This window comes from Balaenoptera musculus, chromosome 3 (assembly GCF_009873245.2).
Source record: "Balaenoptera musculus isolate JJ_BM4_2016_0621 chromosome 3, mBalMus1.pri.v3, whole genome shotgun sequence".
Taxonomy (NCBI): Eukaryota; Metazoa; Chordata; class Mammalia; order Artiodactyla; family Balaenopteridae; genus Balaenoptera; species Balaenoptera musculus.
The window spans coordinates 144,014,155-144,033,925 of NC_045787.1; the positions used below are offsets into that span (position 1 = coordinate 144,014,155).

The 19,771-nt window shown below is 41.5% G+C and overlaps 1 protein-coding gene across 4 annotated transcripts in view; it reads right to left on the reverse strand.

The window, feature by feature from the left end:
* The window catches only part of LOC118893548, a 48,683-nt gene that overhangs the window by 8,051 nt on the left and 20,861 nt on the right, over positions 1-19,771 (reverse strand). For 2 of the 4 annotated variants that reach the window (XM_036849224.1, XM_036849225.1), the window contains exons 2-4: positions 15,713-16,033; positions 4,356-4,441; positions 1,148-3,672 (exon numbers count right to left, since the gene is read on the reverse strand). In XM_036849224.1, the coding sequence (XP_036705119.1) occupies positions 3,263-3,672; positions 4,356-4,441; positions 15,713-15,885 (669 nt within the window). In that variant the 5' untranslated portion in view covers positions 15,886-16,033 and the 3' untranslated portion in view covers positions 1,148-3,262. Of the gene's footprint in view, positions 1-1,147; positions 3,673-4,298; positions 4,442-9,734; positions 9,831-15,712; positions 16,034-19,771 lie in introns of those variants that run through there. The other 2 variants (XR_005019485.1, XM_036849226.1) reach the window with 2 other exon arrangements.

Below are 19,771 nucleotides of genomic sequence, written 5' to 3' on the forward strand. Positions count from 1 at the left end.
TACATATGCAAAAACTGAGGCTCAGAGAGATTAACAGCCAAATCACACTGCCCGTATGTGATGGAGCTGGAACTTAAAACCTTTTTTTTTTTTAAAAAAACCTTTTTTTTAATTATAGTAAAACACAAATAACATAAAATTTACTATCTTTTACCATTTTTAAGTATACAGTTCAGTAGTATCAAGTACATGCACATTACTGTGCAGCCAATCTCCAGAATTCTTTTCATCTTGCAAAACTGAAACTCCATGCCCATTAAACAACTGCCCATTCCCACCTCTTCCTAGCCCTTGGCAACCACCGTTCTACTTTCCGTCTCTCTGAATCTGACTATTTTAGGTACCTCATGTAAGTGGAACTTTAAAGTATTTGTTTTTTTGTATCTGGCTTATTGCACTTAGCATAATACCCACAAGGGTCATCCATATTGTAACATGTGTCAGAATTTCCTTCCTTTTTCAAGTCTGAATAATATTCCATTGTATTTATATACTACGTTTTGTTTATCCACTCATTCATGAATGGACACTTGGGTTGTTTCCATCTCGTGGCTATTGTGAATAATGTTGCTATGAACATGGACATACAAATATCTCTTCGAGACCCCACTTTCACTTCTTTTGGATATATACCAATGGAGCTGGAATTTGAACACAGATCTCTCTGACTCTGCTGTTCATTCTCTCCCGGGGTGCCACACAGCCTAGGGTGAAGTTACGGCTTTCTGTGCTGTAGCTAACCAGATACATGAAGTTTTTTGCTCACAGTCCATTCTACATAGAGCTAGTTTTATTCTATGATTTTCCAGTGATTAAAATACAACCAGATATTCTGCACTAAGAATAAAACTCAAACTCCTTGACCCTATATGATCTGGCCCCTGCCTATATGTCTAACCTCATTTCCAACCACTTGCTGTACTTTAGTCATACTGTCTCTGTTTCTACTCTTCAAACACAAAGAGCTGTTCCTACCTCAGGGTCTTTGCATTTGCTGTACATTCTCCCTGGGACTTTGCATAACTGGCTCCTTCTTATCATTCAGGTCTCAGCTCAAACGTGACCTCTTCAAAGAGACCTTACCCCGCCACACTTTATAAAGTAGCACCTCCTATCACTATCTAGCACATTGTTCTCCTTTATTTTCTTCATAACTAGCTAAAATTTATTTTGTTGTTGTTGTTTTCTCGTTTATTATCTATCTCCCTCACAAGAATGTATTTTCCACACAGTTATCTTATCTGTCTTATTCCTCCAGTATCCCCAGAGCATAGAACCATACCTTGTACATAACAGGTGCTTATCAAATATTTGTTGAATAAAGGAATGTATGAGGAACTTCACTGCAGTATTGTTTATCATATCCAAAAAATGGAAACAGAGTGATTTGAATCAAACTGATTTTATAATTTATCACCTAGTACAGGTCACTTAGAGAATGAAAGAGGTTATTGTTAATTATTATACCAGATCTATAGGCAAAACCAGGACTGCATGACGGCTCTACCTTAATCATTTATTCCAATCTCCTCAATTTGCAGATGAGGACACTTAGGAGACCCAGAGAGGGAAAGTCACTTGATGAAGGTTGCACAGCAAGTTAGGTGCAGAGGTGGAAAAAGCCTCAACTGCTGACACTCAGGCTGGGGCCCTTGATTCTTCACTGCTTGGTTGCTCTGAAGCTCAGTAAAACATGCCCCCCATCTGCCACTGTGCCCTCACATGACTCTGGGAGAAAACAGAGCTCATTTTTCTGTCCCAAGAAGCATGCGGTTTGGAGCTCTTCTCTTTCTCTTACTTTTTCTTCCCCCTTTTTGTGGTCGTATACTGGGCTGGCTGGAGGGGAAGCACTTAGGTATCGTGGGATTTCACTGCTGTTCCATTACATAAGTGAAAGCCCTACCAAGGGGAGAATGAAATGCAAAGCAGGGCCATCTGACCACTTCCTTGGCTGGTCCCGGGACTGCCTGGGTCACCGAGGGCTTGGTTCTGGGAAATGCTCATTCAGTACATTCCTCATCCAACAACTATTTCTTGAGCATCTTCTAGGTTCCAGGCTATACTGTGCTATACACATGGTATATAAGAATGGATCAGCAAGACACGATCGCTGCCCTCATGGGGAGCCCATTATGGAAAAGGGTGAGTGTTGGATAATAAACATATACAGACAAATTAATTACAGACATGGTTAGTTCTAGAAAGGAAATAGAGCACTCTGATGAACAGTAATAATAGCTGACACCTATTGAAGTCATCTTTGTCTCTACCACTTTGTGAGATAAATATTATTATGATCTTCATCTTATACATGTGGAAACAGAAGCACAAGGAGTTTGGGTGACTGCCCAAGGTCACACAGCTGGTATGTGTCAGAGCTGAACTTGAACCCCAGAGACTTGCTTCAGAGCCTGAGTCCTTAACCACAAGCTATCTTGGGCAGGAGAGGGTCAGAGGGGAGTGCGTGCTTTCAATAGGGCAGGGAAGGCCTTTCTGAGGAAGTGGCATATAAACTGAGATGAACTGTAGAAAGAACTGGCAGAAGAATGTTCTAGGCAGAAAAAGGAACATGTGGACAAAGGTGGGAAAGAGGCTGGTGTGTCCTATAATCTGTCAGAAGGCCTGGGAGATTGAGGCGGAGGTTGGATTTTATTCAAGGTGCCCCTCACAAAGTGTCTTTGCAGACGTATATTTTCTCATTTGATCAAACAGCCTGGTCAGGCCAGTCGAGCAAGTGTTATCATCCATGTTTTACAGAACACTGTATGTTGTTTCTGGGAACTTGGGGTCAGAGGTGGCCCCAAGACTTTGAACTTGTGTCAAGAGCTCTTTCTACTCAACATCCCTGCTGAGGCCCCAGCTGGCCCTTCGCTGTCCCTATCGTCCCTTAACTATAATGTACCCCTGTCTCCCCAGCACCTCCTCCTCCTCTCACCTCAGAATTTACCTCTTCAGCTGCCTTAACACCTTAATTTCTAGGGGAATCTGATAAACAAATCTGTTCTTATCTGCTAATGGGGAATAAAGCCCTGTAGAAACCTAGCGTGAACTTGTTTTTCTATCCCTATGAAAACCTACAACAGCCTTCCTTTCTTCCAGTCATAAGATCAGCCTCCAGCTATTAGCATTCCCTTTCTGCCAAAGTGGCCGTCATTATTTGATTCATGGCCTGTTCCCAGAGGAGCCTGGCAGAGTTTGAGCCTTGGGCCTTTGGTTAACAGGTAGCAGCTGACAGATGCCAATAATCCAAGCATTGTTCAGATCAGCTAATTCCCTGTCTGTGAATGTGATCGCATCCACCCTCAGAAACCACCCCCAGGAGATGGGGCAGCAGGGCTGTGGGCTCCTCATCATGGCACACAAGCTGTCCAAGTCCCAAACACTGCCTTCCTCTCCACCTCAGCCTGTCCTGCTTCACTACCTTGACCTTGGGGCCCAGACTCACCAGACGTTTCTCACCATGAGCTCTGAGCACACACCACGAGCTTTCACACCTGCGTGCCGCTCCCTCTGCTTGTGACACCCTCCCCACCTTCTTTAACGGCTCCCCCCTTGGCCTGAATACAACCCAGATACCGCTCGCCCGGGAAGCCTCCTCCGACTGCACCTCGCTGAGCCTCACACTCCCCTCCTCCGTGTTTCCAATCTTAATGAGCAGCATTCTTTGAGTACCTGTAATACACCACACACTCTGTTAAGCTCGTTACACGGATCATCGCAATATGAGAGCATTTTAAAGAGGCAGATTCTCTCATCCTACTATTTTACCATTGAAGAAACTGAATCATAGTAATGCACCCACGGCTGAGCAGAAAGTGCTGCAGGTGGGATACAACCCAGGTAGACTGCGTTCAGGATGTGGATCATCACCATCTGCTGTGTTCACCATCACAACTAACACTTATTGGGCACTTACAGTATACCTCCATAGCTCTAGGACACTGACGTACACCTTCTTATTGAACTTTCATAAGTCCTATAAAATTTAGTCACTACAAGGTAGGTGTTATTATGTCCATTTTAAAGGTGAGAAAACTGAGGCCTAGAGTGTTTTCATTATTTAGCTAAACCACACATTGAGCAGAATGCATGGAACGCACCACCACGCACTGAAATTGCCCAGATTAGCTGAGGCTGCTAGTGATCTACCCAACACCCCTTCTCCTCCTCTTTCGTAATATCAAAGACTGTATTGTCAGAGATAACAATGTGTCCAATTTAAGAAAACAAATAAGATAAACAAAACCTCTCCCAGACACCTCTGCAGATAGGGTAGCTGAGGAAACGTAAGTCAATACCTTGGTGTGGGGCTTCCAGGAAATCATTCAAAGAGGGTATACTCTGCTATTATGTACCATTTGCATTTGGTCCTTTCTCCTTCTTCCTGTTTGAGACACGCAGACTGGATCTCCAACAGCCATCTTTTGACCATGAAGCAATCCTACGGAAAAAAAAAAAAAGGATCAGAAGAAAAGAAGGAACCTGGGATCATGGTGACACCATGTTGACAGAGCAACCAGACCAGCCTTGGGCCATCCAGCTCCAAACTTCACGGAATGTGGAAGAAAAAAAAAGAGTTGTTTAAACTCTGTTGCTTTGATTCTCTGTTACTTGAAGCCAAATGCAATTCCTAACTCACTTACTTTGCTATGTGGCTCACCAACCATCCCACTGAGCTGTGTGGTCCTCAAGAGTGAACTCAAAGTACCACTTGCCTCTGTACCAATGTCAGGAGCACAGCACCTGGGTCATTGTATTGACCTCGACCAACTCTGACTTTCTTGCCATTTTACTCAGCCTCCTTGGAGGCAAAAGAGATGAAGTTAGGAAACAGACATTTCTTTCTTTTATTTATTTATTTATTTATTTATTTTTGCGTGTTGGGTCTTCATTTCTGTGTGAGGGCTTTCTCTAGTTGCGGCGAGCGGGGGCCACTCTTCATCGCGGTGCGTGGGCCTCTCACTATCGCGGCCTCTCTTGTTGCGGAGCACAGGCTCCAGACGCGCAGGCTCAGTAGTTGTGGCTCACGGGCCTAGTTGCTCCGTGGCATGTGGGATCTTCCCAGACCAGGGCTCGAACCCGTGTCCCCTGCATTGGCAGGCAGATTCTCAACCACTGCGCCACCAGGGAAGCCCCGGAAACAGACATTTCTGATTCCACCGCACAGAATTAAGGGAAGGGCGAAGGAAAGCGTGAAGAGAAGTTGGCTCCAGCATGTGAAGCGCAGACACTGGGGAGAACTGACCCAGCTTCCAACCTGCTCAGGTGTGGGAGGGCAATGCTGTCTGAGTACCAGGAGCTCCACTTGCTCCTCTGCTTCAAGCAGTGATGGTGCCATTTCCATGCCTGGGAAACCCAGGGCCAGGAGCCAATTTAAACCTGGTAAGTGAAGTCAGGAGAGTACCTGAACCAGAGCTGGCTGTCAGCTTGTGCAAAATAGCCAGCCTCTCCAAGTACTGCAATTTGAGGAATTATCTTACATCTCCACCCTCTCCTCAGCACACCTGAAATCCAACCACAAGACTGTTGGTGCCAATGAGGTATAAGGCTTGCCATGCCAATACCCCTAAGACAATGAGTGCACTGGCTGTTGGGAAAGTCAACCTCTGGGAACCTCAGTTTCCTCATCTGTACAGTGGAAATAATACTGCCTACCTCTGTTTCCATATGGGGAGTTGGTAAGAGGATCAAATATCATGATGAACAGGAAAGCCCTTTTGTAAACAGTAAAACATTATACAAACCCAAGATAGTGCATGTATTCATTTTTCTGGGGCCTCAGCTTCCACAATTATGGAAAATTCCTTCCAGATCCCTCATTCTATATTTATTACAATGTTTTCTACACTCAAGTGTACACAGCATAAAAAAGTTGTTGAGAGAGTAAATCCTAAGAGTTCTCATCACAAGGAGAAATTTTTTTCCTTTCTTTTCTTTTTATTGTATCTGTATGAGAAGATAGATCTTAGCTGAACCTACTGTGGTAATCATTTCACAATCTATGTAAATTGAACTATCATGCTGTGCACCTTAAACTTACACAGTGATGTATGTCAATTATTTCTCAATAAAACTGGGGAAAAATGACTTTAAAATTGTCATGGTTCCCCCACCCCTGCCACCTCCCACCTCCTATGGGGCCACCACATAATACGGAAACCAGAGTTTTTTGTCCAATCATTAGCCTCTGGCCATTTTATTGATGCCATAATTGCAGGGAAAGAAAGCTGGGTCACATGTCAGTTCCTGTCCAGCCCTGTGCTGGGTGCTGTTCCCAGGGTGTAGTTGCAGGGATTCTGGGTATAGAAGTGTGAATTCCCACCATTTGTCAGTCCCCCAGGTCAAGATCAGAAGGGAGGTGCTTTAATCCAATTTTGGCATTAAGTCATGGGAAGAGTTGCCCATTAGCTAATTTGCCCACAGTAGAGATTAGCTTATCTGATTAGCTCATTACCACCACCCACTTCTACCAACAGAAAGCAGAGCCTGAAGAGAACAGAAAAAGAATATGCTAGTTTTGATGGGAGGCAAAAAAAATTAAACGTTGGAACTCAAAAGGACCTAAGAGATGATCTAGTCAGGATGCTGTAAACTGAAAAACTCTGGCTTTATTGATCCTGTTCACCGGTGTAATGGTGTGTTTTCCTCACACCTGAATGCTTTTATATGCACTTTTAATTTATCACTCTCCTCTCCCTGTTATCCTTTTCCTGATTGCCACCCATAGCCATGTTATCTGCTTGGCCCATGGAGTGGCCCTGCCAGGGCTAGTCTCCAGCCTTTTGGTACCTATCCTGGTGCTCTTTGGTTAGGGCTAAGCATCTATAAGGATACAGGCACTTAAAGCAGAAGGGAATGGAAAAAGGAGTGGAAGAATTGGACAGACAATACAATCTCTCCAAATCTTAGAAACCTCTGAATATCTCTTATAAAATGGAGTTAATACTGCCTATCCTTAAAAAAAATCTGATCAGAGAAGGCATGTGAATTGCCTGGGATACAGTATGTCCTCATTGAATGTTTCTTTCCTTTTCTTCCCAGAAGACTCAAGATGCTTTCCAACACTCTTGCCTTGTGACTCTACATCCCTTACCTAAAGAAGTAGGTAAGGAGCTCATGTGATTATGGTGCTTCAGAAGGGTGAACGGAGGCAGAGAATCAGGAAGTGATCTGCCCCTCATCACTCAAGGCAGGCACTTGCACTACAACTGTCACCCAGTTACCCAGCCAACTCCTAACAGCAGTAGGAGCTATGCCGCCAATGCTACCCATGACCTGGGTGCTGCATGGTGTCAATACTACTGCTTTTGGCCACTGATTCCACACAAGTGAAGCAGCCAATGGCAGAGACCAGTAACAACAAACAAGCTAAGAGGTTTCTCACTGGTTTCTTTTCCCTGTTTTATTCCTCTGAAGAACAATGCATCCCCCAGTCAGATTCTTGTCTTTTGGGTTGTCCCCTGGGTCAGCTCACTGTCAGCCCACGGAACCCAACCCAGCCAGTCATCTCAGCAACCTAGCTAAAACTTCAGTCAACAAGGGCAAAATGATCCTTTGACATCATGGAAAGCCACCACCAAGGCGCTGGGCACTGTCTGGCCTCATGAGCTGGGTGCCCAAAAGGACTGCCCAGCTCCAATTAGCTGGTCCATTGGTGGGACTCCTGTGCCCTGGGCCAGTCTCCTGATCTGTTTGTTCGTGACCATTAACCCGACTTTCAATGACACCATTAACTCGACTTTCAATGACTAAGTCAATCAGATCACAATAGAAACCAGGGGGGTCCAGCCCTGGCTGAAATCTTGGCATTTTGGTCACTAGTAAGCAGTGACCTTACAGCTGAACCCCACCTCCTCTTTCTCTCTCTCCTCGTGGTATTATCTTTCTTTGGATTTTCCATGTAGTTTCATTGCTTAGCAGCTGGCTCCCTGGGTTTTATCATTTTACACTAATTTCCTCTTTGTCTAAGTCCTACTCTCCCTCTGCCTCTGCCTCCCTCTACATTACTCTTTCTTCCTCCTTCTCCTCCTCCCTGTCTCCTTTCTGTAAACATTCCTGGAAATGCTTGTGCTCCTGATGAGAACTGAAGAAATCTGTCGAAGAGAGAGAGCTAGGAGAATTTACTGGTTAAAAGCAGAAGCTCTGAGGACCTCCCTGGCAGTCCAGTGGTTAAGACTCCACGGTCCCATCACAGAGGACATGGGTTAGATCCCTGTTCGGGGAACTGGGATCCCACATGCCACGCTGCGTGGCCAAAAAATAAAAAGCAGAATCTTTGGTATCAGCTTTGAGTTTGAAGCCAAGATTTGCCACTTAGCAACTGTGTAAGTTTGGCCATATGATCTAGCCACCCTGAACCTCAGTTTCCTCATCTTGACAACAGGTGTAACAATACTCATTTCATGGGGTCAAGGGTAACACTGTGTTATGTAAACTGTTTTGTTAGCAACTTGCCTAGCATATGATATACTCTAAATAAAATTTAAATTAACACAGTCTTTGTTCTGTATCGTGGTTTAAAACAATAAGGTTCCAGCTGGGTTCCTTGAAGGTCTGAGGCTCTAAGACTTGCCAGGGATGGAGAGGTGTGTGGTGGATGGCAACAGGTTGAGCCCTACTTACTCTCCCACTTTCAAAACAGATCCTATTTTTTCTCTTTTTCATGTTGGGTCTCTGAAGAATATTCTGAAAAAAGGATTCCATTGCCGTGAAAGAAATTCTGGAACTGGCTTAAACTGATTTTTCACCTGTCCTTTTCCTAGTATTTTCCTCTTTGTGTTCATTCCAAAGGCACTTAGAACCTACGAAATCATTGTTCCACTCCCCGTTGCTTCCTTGAACTTGAACCTCCCTCTCTCCATGAAAAATTGTAACTGACATTTCTATTCTGTAAAGAAGATATCGAGGAGTTTAGCCCACCCAGCAGACTTCCTTGGGAGTTTGTTTCACAGGCCTATCAGATAGTGAAAGACAGTTATTAGGTGCTTGGTTTCATTTGAAAAAAGCTGATTGCCCATTTTCTTTACCATTTGAGAAATGTGGTTACACCCTGAATTTCACACGAGAGCCTGTGGTTGTGAATTACATCTGAAAAAGTGCTCTCCATACTAGGCAATGTTGTTTCACTACCTTAAAAAAATTCTCTAAAAAAAAAAAAAAAAAAAAACGACCTTATTGAAAACAGACCAGAAAGAAAAGTCATCTTTATGATCTGTAATTCCCTCCATGTTCCCCTGGAGGTAGAGGTCCGGGTAACCTGATGCTCACAAACGCATTCAGGCTTCCAGGAGGTTCTAGGCTTCTGGCACGTAAGCTCAGAGGCCTCCTTCTCCAGCCTTATCCGTTTTGCATGCCCCCATTTGCATCCCTTGTGTTTTGCCGAGAGAGGTAGGATGTTGCGGGTGCATACAGAGGAAAGAATTCTACGTGGTTACTCGCCCCGGTGGTGAGCCCATATGAAGATGCGTGTAGTTGAGATGAACCACTCTAGGATTAATGTTCACTAAAGATCATGTGTACAGACAGCACTGTGTGAGGACCCAGGAAACCAAGAGGCACATTTGATTGAAAGTTCAATGGTAGCAAAGTTCATGACAATATCACATATCAGTGTAGTCCCAGGGCCTAACACATTGCTGACACATAACAGACACTCAAGAAAGAGCCACTGAATGATGAATGAATGAATGAATGAATAAGAAAAAACAGCTTAGGAAAGAGCCATTCTCCCTTACCTCCCCTGCCTATTCCACAGTAGTTCACAGTGGGGCTGATGGCCTTTCTGCTTCCCCTCCAATCCATCCTTCCATGCTGCAGCAAGAGTGAGTCAGCTGAAATATAAATAAAGTCTTGTCACTCCTGTGCTTCAAACCCTCCACCTAGGACTTAAAATATAACCAAAATCTTTGCCTTGGTCTACCAAGCCTGTGTGGTATGGTTCCTGGCTAGCTCAGTGACCTCATCTCCTTTCCTCCTATCCCCTTAATCTCTGAGCCACTCTGACCTATTGCGTGTTGCCTGGACAAGCCAAGCTCAATCCTGCCTCAGGGCCTTTGTACTTGCTATTTCACTAGCCTGAAACACTCTTCCTCTAGATTTTTAAATGAAAAGATATTTTCTTGTCATTCAAACCTCATGTCAAATGATACTCCTCAGAGTGGCCTTTCTTGAGCACTCAATCTAAAGTAGCCACCTGTTGGGACTTCCCTGGTGGCGCAGTGGTTAAGAATCTGCCTGCCAATTCAGGGGACATGGGTTTGATCCCTGGTCCAGGAAGATCCCATGTGCCGCAGAGCAACTAAGCCCATGTGCCACAACTACTGAGCCTGCGCTCTAGAGCCCACAAGCCGCAACTACTGAGCCCGTGTGCCACAACTACTGAAGCCCGCTTGCCTAGAGCCCATGCTCCACAACAAAGAGTAGCCCCCCCCTCACCGCAACTAGAGAAAGCCTGCGTGCAGCAACAAAGACCCAACACAGCCAAAAATAGATAAATAAATAAATATTTTTTAAATTTAAAAAAATTTTAAAAGTAAAAAATAAAAAATAAATAAAGTAGCCACCTGTTCATTCTCTATCACATCACCATTTTCTTTTTCTTCATAGCAATAAGCACTTGGAAATAGTTTCACTCATTTCTTTGTTTTCACAATTATTGTCAGTCTTGTGCTCTAAAATGCAAGCTCCTTCTATTGTGTGCACCACTGATAGCTCTCCAATGCCTGGAACAGAATTGCACCTGCAGGCCTTGATGGATATTTTGGATTAATTAATAAATGCAGCCTTGGCATCCTGAGGGTTCTGGGCAACACCAAGTGAATTCTCCCAGGGGGCCAATGCATCAGAAACAGAAGATAGATGCCTCAAATAGAAGGGTCAAGAAGGAAGAAATATAAATGATAATAGCTAACATTTGTAGAGCACTTACTATATGTCAGATATTTTTCCAAGCCCTCAATATTTATCTTTTATAATTCTCACAACCATCCTTGGAGGTAGGTCAAATTATTCCTATTTTATAGTTAAGTAACTGGTACAAAGAGAGTAAACAACATATCCTCTGACAAAGGTGGAAAATGGAAGATCAAAGAAGCAAACCAAACTATGAACCACTATGCTACAATGCTTCTCTCAAACTGTCTTACTCAGAGCATACATGGGCTAACAGCCACCCTTGGGGAGAGACTGTAGGAGGGAGGTAGAAATATGGAGCAAGTCTTAACATCACTAATCATTAGAGAAATGCAAATCAAAACCACAATGAGGTATCACTTCACACTGGTCAGAATGGCCATCACCAATATGTCTACAAATTTGATTATGCTGTAGAGGGTGTGGAGAAAAGGGAACCCTCCTACACTGTTGGGAATGTAAATTGGTGCAGCCACTATGGAAAACAGTATGGAGATTCCTCAAAAAACTAAAAATAGAGTCACCATATGATCCAGCAATCCCCTTCCTGGGCATATATCCAGAAAAGATGAAAGCTATATTTCTAAAAGATACATGCACCCCAACGTTCATAGCAGCATTATTTACAAATAGCCAAGATATGGAAACAACCTATGTATCCATCAACAGATGAATGGATAAAGAAGATGTGGTATATATACACAATGGAATACTACTTAGCCATAAAAAAGAATGAAATAATGCCATTTGCAGCAACATGGATGCACCTAGAGATTATCATACTAAGGGAAGTAAGTCAGACGGAGAAAGACAAATATCGTATGCTATCACTTATATGTGGAATCTAAAAAAAATGATACAAATGAACTTATTTATAAAACAGAAACAGACTCACAGACATAGAAAACAAACTTATGGTTACCAAAGGGGAAAGGCAGGGGAGGAATAAATTAGGAGCTTGGGATTAACAGATACACACCATTATATTAAAAATAGATAAACAATAAGGTCCTACCATATAGCACAGGGAACTATATTGAATATCTTGTAATAATCTGTAATAGAAGAGAATCTGAAAAAGAATGTACACATATGTGTGTGTGTATACATATATATATATATATATATATATATATATATATATATATATAACTGAATCACTTGCTGTACACCTGAAACTAACACAACATTCTAAATCAACTATACTTCAATTTAAAAAAAAGAATTTGCCAATGAAAAAGAAAGAAAAATGAAATATGGAGTAAGGCAGGTATTGATATCAAAGTAAACACAGATGTACCTCCAGGTTGGCAAAGTCTAAAGCCATGAGTAAACCTAATGAATGGTCTCATGTTGATAGAAAATGCTCTGGAGTCTGCCATTTAGCCCTGTGACCAAAAACATGTCTGGTAAAACTGCATGTCCACAGCTGTAGCAGTACCTGGGCAGTCTCTCTGCCACCACCCAGGCTTGTGTGGCCTATAGGCTGACAGCCTACAGACAAGTTTTGCTTAATCCTCATGGTATGGCCTAAATAAACATTTTTAAAAATTATACCTGTGGCCAACCTTTAAAATCAGGATACTTCACATTTAAGTTCAGATTTCTGGCTTCCATCAAAACATCACAAGAACTGGTAACACTAATCTTGGTTTTGCACTTGGCACAGTCAGCCAGAACTGAGTCACAGCTGTCTTTCTGGAAAGGAGCATGTGCATCCAGTTCACCACGGTCCCCATCACTCCCTAGTTTGTCTTTAATACTGAGCCATATATTTCTGCCTACGTGTATTCACTTACATGAGTCGTGTATACTCTGAGCGTTTGAGTTAATGATCCCTGGTGGGCATTTAACACCACACCCTGCACTGCTGAGACAGCTCTGACTGGCCTCCCAGCCTCCAGTCTTTACCGCTCCACAGCCATGCTTCCCAGTGCCACCAGATCCCACATAACAGTTAGGAAAGGGATCAGCCACATAGCCATAATTCAAAACCAAGTTCATCCCTGGCACTGTGTTGCTGTCCTCCCCTCCCCACACTTTCCTCACCTTTAAAATGGGAGAATAATAACACCCACCTTGGATGGCCAAAAAGCATTTTAAATACTAACAAATTCCATGGCACATATGCCATTCTGGGCATCATATATTATTTATCTCTGTCTCTATTGTTCTTTTACCCAGAATGTTCAGCACTTTATCGAAAATAATAAGAGACACAAAGAAGCAAGAAAAAAAAATACCCTCCTGTCAAGAGATAAAATATGCAACAGAACCAGACCCAGAAATAACCTAGATGTTAGAAGCATCAGACAGGGACATTTTAACTACTCTAATGAATACGTTAAAGGACTTAGTATTAAAAAGGTGGACGAAATGTATGGATCATAGGGAATTTCAGCAAAGAGATGGAAGCTATTAAAAAAGGGTCAGATGGAAATGCTAAACATGAAAACACAACATCAGAGATGAAGAACTGCCCAGGCAGGCTTGTCAACAAATGGGACACAGCAGAAGAAAGGATAAGTGAATTTGAAGATAGAGGTTATTTTTACAAATATGAAAAGAGAAGAACAATCAGTGGAAAAACACCCAGGAGCTGTGAGACCATATCAAATTGCCCGACATAAATGAAACTGAGTGCCAGAAGAAGAGAGAGAATGGGGCAGATGAAGTATGTGAACAGATCATGGCCAATAAGAGAAATAGACAAATCAACAATTATAGTTGGAGATTTCAACTTTTTTCTTGTCAATAATTGATAGAAAAATTAGACAAAAATTATTAAATATATAGATAACTTGAACAATACTATCAAGCAACTTGACCTAATGTATAGAATACTTCATCTCAGAGAATTTACTTTCTTTTCAAATGTTCATGAAATATTCAAAAGTAGTCCATATTCTGGGGCATAAAACTAATCTCACTAAATTTAAAAGGATTAAAAACACAGAAAGGTATATTTTCTGATGACAATGGTGGTCAACTATAAATCAGCAACAGAATGACACCAAGAATATTCTTAAATATGTGGGTAATAAACAGAACACTTCTAAATAATCTACAGGTCAAAGAAGAAATAACAAGGGAAATTAAACATATGTTTAAATTGAAATGATAAGAAATCTTAAAATTTGTAGGATCCAGCTAAAGCAGTGTTTAAAGAGGAACTGATGGTATTAAATGCTCATATTAGAAAAGAAGAAAGGTCTAAAATCAATTATCTAAGTTTCCACCTTATGAAACTAAAAAATTAAGAGCAAATTAAACCCAAAGTAAATAAAAGGAAGGAGATAATAAAGATAAGAGCAGAAAACATTGAAATAGAAAACAGAAATTAGTAAGCAAAACAATGAAACCAAAAGCTGGTGCTTTGGAAAGATCAATAAAATTGGTAAACCTCTATATATACAGATCAAGAAAAAAGGACAGAGACCCAAATTACCAATGTTATGAATGAAAGAAGGACTGTCACAGCAGATCTATCAGATGTTAGGAAGGATAATGTTACTTTATGAACAACTTCCTGACAATAAATTTGATAACATAGATGAAATAAACAAATTCCTTACTAAAACTCATTCAAGAAGAAAGGGGAAACTTGGGTGGCCTTATATCTATTAAAGAGATTGTATTCATAGTTAAAGTCCTTCCCACAAAGGAGAACTCCAGTTTTACCAGGGGATTCTACCTAACATTTAAAGAAGATACAGTATCAATTCTACATGAACTCCTTCAAAAAATAAAAGAGGAGAAAACACTTTCCAACTTGTTTTACCAGGCTGGCATTACCCTGACATTAACCACACAATCCAGCAATTCTATTCTGAGGAATTTACCCAAGGGAAATGAAAACATACGTCCTCCCAAAGATTCATACAGGAATGTTTATTGTATCTTTATTCCTAATAGCCCCAAACTGGAAAAAACACAAACGTCCATCAGTTGGTGAGTGGATAAACAAATTGTGGCATATAGTGGAATACTACTCAGCAATAAAAAGGAACAAAACAGTGATTCATTCAGAAACATGGATGAATCTCAAAAGCAATATTCTAAGTGAATAAAAAGACACAAAAGACTACATACTGTATGATTCCATTTAAAAGACAGTCTAGAAAAGGCAAAAGTATAGGGACAGAAAACAGATGAGTGGTTTCTAGGGGCTGGGAATGGGGAGAGGGGGTTAACTGCAAAGAGGCATGAAGAAACTTCTTGGGATGATAGAAATGTTCTATCTTTTGATTGTGATAGCAGTTACTCAGCTGTATATATTTGTCAAAGCTCATCAAACTGTACACTTTAAAAGAGTGATTTTTATCATATCTAAATTATACCTCAGCAAATTTTAAACCTCTTTAAGAATGTTACCATTAGGGGAGACTGGGTAAAAAGTACACAGGATTTTTCTGTAGCATTTTGTACAGATGTATGTGAATCTACAACTATAACAAAATAAAAATTTTTTAAATAATAAAAATTTTTTAATTATAAGAGACTTTAAAATCTCTTTAAGAGAAGGATGGAGCAGAAAACGTTACTTCTATTCATTAAAATAAGAAGAAAAAGGTTTACACGATAAATCAGGGCTCAGAAAGAATGTAGATTACACCCCTAGGTAAAGAGTTCAAGGTAATTTACCCAAAGTCGTATTCGTGTGAGAGAGGGCGATGGCTTCTCCCCCTGAGCTTGCTCAAGTTGCCATCAGAAAGCCACTGCCAGTTATGATTCAAAATGTTCCCAAAGATTAGAAGGAATCCTGCAATCCTCAACAACAAACTTCAGCTTGCGATCTTACCAAAAAAGCTCATGGTGACAGTCGTGCCAAGAATCAAAGTCAAACAGCAACCATTCCAAATCTCCCAGCCGTACTTTCCACCAGTAGAGAAGGCCAAGACAGGACAAGTGACCTTTGCCTAATGAGAGACTGGTGAGCCACAAAAATACTTCCCCAAAAGTCCACGGGGGCATGAAGTGCTAGAGCTGTCCACAGCAGTTGGTGAAGTTCCTCTTTTGGGTTCCACATCTGCCTGGCAGACTTCCTCCATTTGGTCTGGCAGACCAGGTTCCAATTACCACAGGCTGGCATCACTATGGACCAAGCAGGGGATGAGGCATTCTGGGAGGAAGCAAAGGGGCAAACGGTCAAAGAGGGTCTGAACTTTGGTTTAGGGACAAGGCCCTCCATGCATTCCTCTAGAAGCTGGAACTTGACTTTCATCAGAGGACTTGAGGTTCATCCTGGTTTGGTTATTGTGGGACCTTGTGCAAATTCTTTAACCTCAGAATTCTCAACACTGATGGTAATAATACTTCATAAGAGAGATATTAAGATGTAATGAGGTCATGGTTATTCAAATGTTGGATTTCTCTTTTTCCCTAAGCCAGTGTTTCCCAAGGTGTAGCACCAAGGGGGTACATCAGAAAATTTTGGGTTATAATAGACTTTTAAATTTTAATACTTATAAACTTAATTTAAAGGGTATTAGAAAAGTAGAAGTAGCCCATCTACCTTGCTAAGATGAAATTAAGTTTAAAATGGAATCCAAGGGACTTCCCTGGTGGCACAGTGGTTAAGAATCCACCTGCCAACGCAGGGGAAATGGGTTCCGGCCTTGGCCCGGGAAGATCCCACATGCCGTGGAGCAACTAAGCCCGTGCGCCACAACCACTGACCCTGTGCTCTAGAGCCCGCAAGCCACAACTACTGAGCCAACGTGCTGCAACCTAGAGCCCATGCTCCACAACAAGAGAAGCCACCGCAATGAGAAGCCCACGCACCGCAACGAAGAGTAGCCCCCGCTCACCGCAACTAGAGAAAGCCCGCGCGCAGCTACGAAGACCCAATGCAGCCAAAAATAAATAAATAAATAAATAAGTTTAAAAAAATAAAACAATAAAATAAAATGGAATCCAAGTGAAACCTATGTTAGAAATATATTAGGTTAATAATTTTTTAAATGTAGTAAGTAGATATAGCAGAAATTATAAAGATGATTAAAATTTGAGAAATAATACTGCCAGGGCTGTGAATATCATCCTTGGGTCTCCTGGAAGGAGCACTCAAGGTCTTTTACATTATATAACACAGTACTGTCTTTGTAAGAACCCAGGGACACATTGTTTTTGGTCACAGGATCAGATGCAGTTGTACTTCTCCCAAGGATTTGCTTTGGTTTATCTCATGAACATTGCAAACTGTGTAATCAATTAGGTTTCCCTGTTTGCACTGACAAGAAAGCTTAAAGCCTAAATTGGGGACCAGTTATCACATAATGTGTAGGACTGTATCATATTCATTGTTTATGAGCCTCACTCCTAACTCTTATTGTCATTTATTTTTTCAGTTCTCTTCTATGTTTAACTTACTGTCTTCCTATATTTTCATATCCTTTTAAACCACCTTAAATCTTCTTTGAAATAAAAGAGGAGATAAATTGTTAAATGTCCTAAGTTCTTTTTCTTTTCTTTACTTAAAGACAGCATAAGCAAAGTTTGTCCTTAAACTCCAGGGATTGTTCTTTCTGAATCTCTTGGTGTCCCTAGGTTAATAGAGATTCAAGCGTGCTTTGAGAAGAGTGAGACAATCAGCATTCAGTTTCATTTTGAAATCAGCCCTTGTCAAAAGCCATCCTTGTCAGTGTTACATCCCTGAGGTACAGAGAGTTATGACTGACTTCACACCTGGGTAACCCCACGGACCTTAAGTAAAATGGGAAATAGGTGCTGTGGTAGAATTGGGTTTCCTCCTTTTCCCTCAAAACCCAAGCTTTTGCTGACAAAAAAACAAAAAACGAAAAACGCAAGCTAAAATGATACCAAAATTTGGCGTCAGAGCACTCAGAATACCCACAGCAATGGAAAGCTACTTTATTCATAGTTTATACACTGAGTCTCCTAAACTAGCAGACTTTTCCTGCCTGCATCTCCTTGTACCTACCAGTGTTTTCTCCAGTGTGAGAAGTTTTGGATCAACTTCTCATATTTTTCAGTGTCTTCGTTACATTATATTTTCTGAGCCTCATTTTCTTCTCTATGAAATAAAGATAATCTCTACTCTACCTATTTCAATATGAAGTTACAATAAAACAAAATACAATATTCGCCAGGACTCTCTAAGTTGCATATGACAAAAATTCAACTCAGACTAGCTAAGGGCAAAAGATAGATGGGGGGTCGGGGGGTGGAGTGAGGGAGGAGATTATTTAGAAATTATTCATATGAAGATTGAATAACCAAATCAGTGCATAATGGTGGATCTCAGAGACCTCTGGAATCAGAAACTTAAATGCCACCAACACCCTCTCTGTGTGTCTCATGTGTTTCATTCTGTAGGTCAACTTTATTCTTTCTTGAACTATACTCATAGCTTCCGTATCTCAAATCTCACAATGCACAAACCCACAGAGGAACTGAGACTCACTTTCTCTAGTCCCAAACTCAAAAATCCTACAAACGGATCTAACCGGCTAATCTTGGGTCAGCTACCCACCACTGAACTCATCAACTATGGCTGTAAGTTTGGGTATTAGGACTGGCTCATATCAGATCAAGTGTCTATCTGTGAGCCATTAAACACTATCTAGGACAAAGATCTTTAAAAAGATGAAGCTCCCACTCAAGTCACATTTTTTAACTTAGTGTAGAGAAAGAAGAGAAGAGAATATGGAGAAAGATAGACTGTTATGGGCAGAAAAAAAAATGAGAGAATTACTAAAGAGTGTTTAGGAAATCAGGATTATGAGACAAACATATGGTTTTCAAGTCACCCAGGACTTCAAGACTCATATCAAGTGCCACCTACTCCAAGAAACTTCTGCTGATAATTACTGCCAATTATGAAACCCTTCCCTCACTGGTCTACCCATTATGTTTATGTGAAATATAACTTCCACTAATTATATTTAATTTCTCATTTGAGTATATACTACATTAAATTGCCTTCTAGCACATTGACTATTTTAAGTTTTGTCTTCTCTGCTTGATTATTCCCTGATGATAGAAATTGGCTGTTTCTTGCTGATGTAGTCATAATGATTGGTGTTAACTTATTATTGCTCCCAGGAAAGATATTTGCATTTTAACTCGGGTCTGCCACATGCAAAGTCTGAACCCAAAGGAGTAATTATAATGTTGGGAATGTTACACGTACAACAGGACATCTTTGGCAGTCTAACTTAGAGCCCAAATGCTGTCAAATCAAATATAACCACCACCATATGACTACATTTATCATCATCATGTCGTCATCATCAATTTTGGTTTGTTGATAAACTTAACGGCAGTTATACATCCAGGACGTACTATCTGGAGATGGGGCGGGGTGGGCAGCACTGCATTATGGTTAAGATCATGGCCTCTGGAGCCAAGCAGACCTGAATTTAGTCTAAGTTCTGCCACTTAGTTGTGTGATTAAAGTCAAATTACTTCACACTGCTGAACATCGGTTCCTCACTATAAAGTGCGTACAACAGGGCTTCCCTGGTGGCGCAGTGGTTGAGAATCTGCCTGCCAATGCAGGGGACACGGGTTCGAGCCCTGGTCTGGGGGGATCCCACATGCCGCGGAGCAACTGGGCCCGGGAGCCACAACTACTGAGCCTGCGCGTCTGGAGCCTGTGCTCCGCAACAAGAGAGGCCGCGATAGTGAGAGGCCCGCGCACCACGATGAAGAGTGGCCCCCACTCGCCACAACTAGAGAAAGCCCTCGCACAGAAACGAAGACCCAACACAGCCATAAATTAATTAATTAATTAATTAATTAATTAATTAAAAAAAAACAACAGCATCATAAAGTGCGTACAACAATAGTACCTACCTCAAGGAGTTGTTTTCAGAATTATAATAAAGGAGATAAG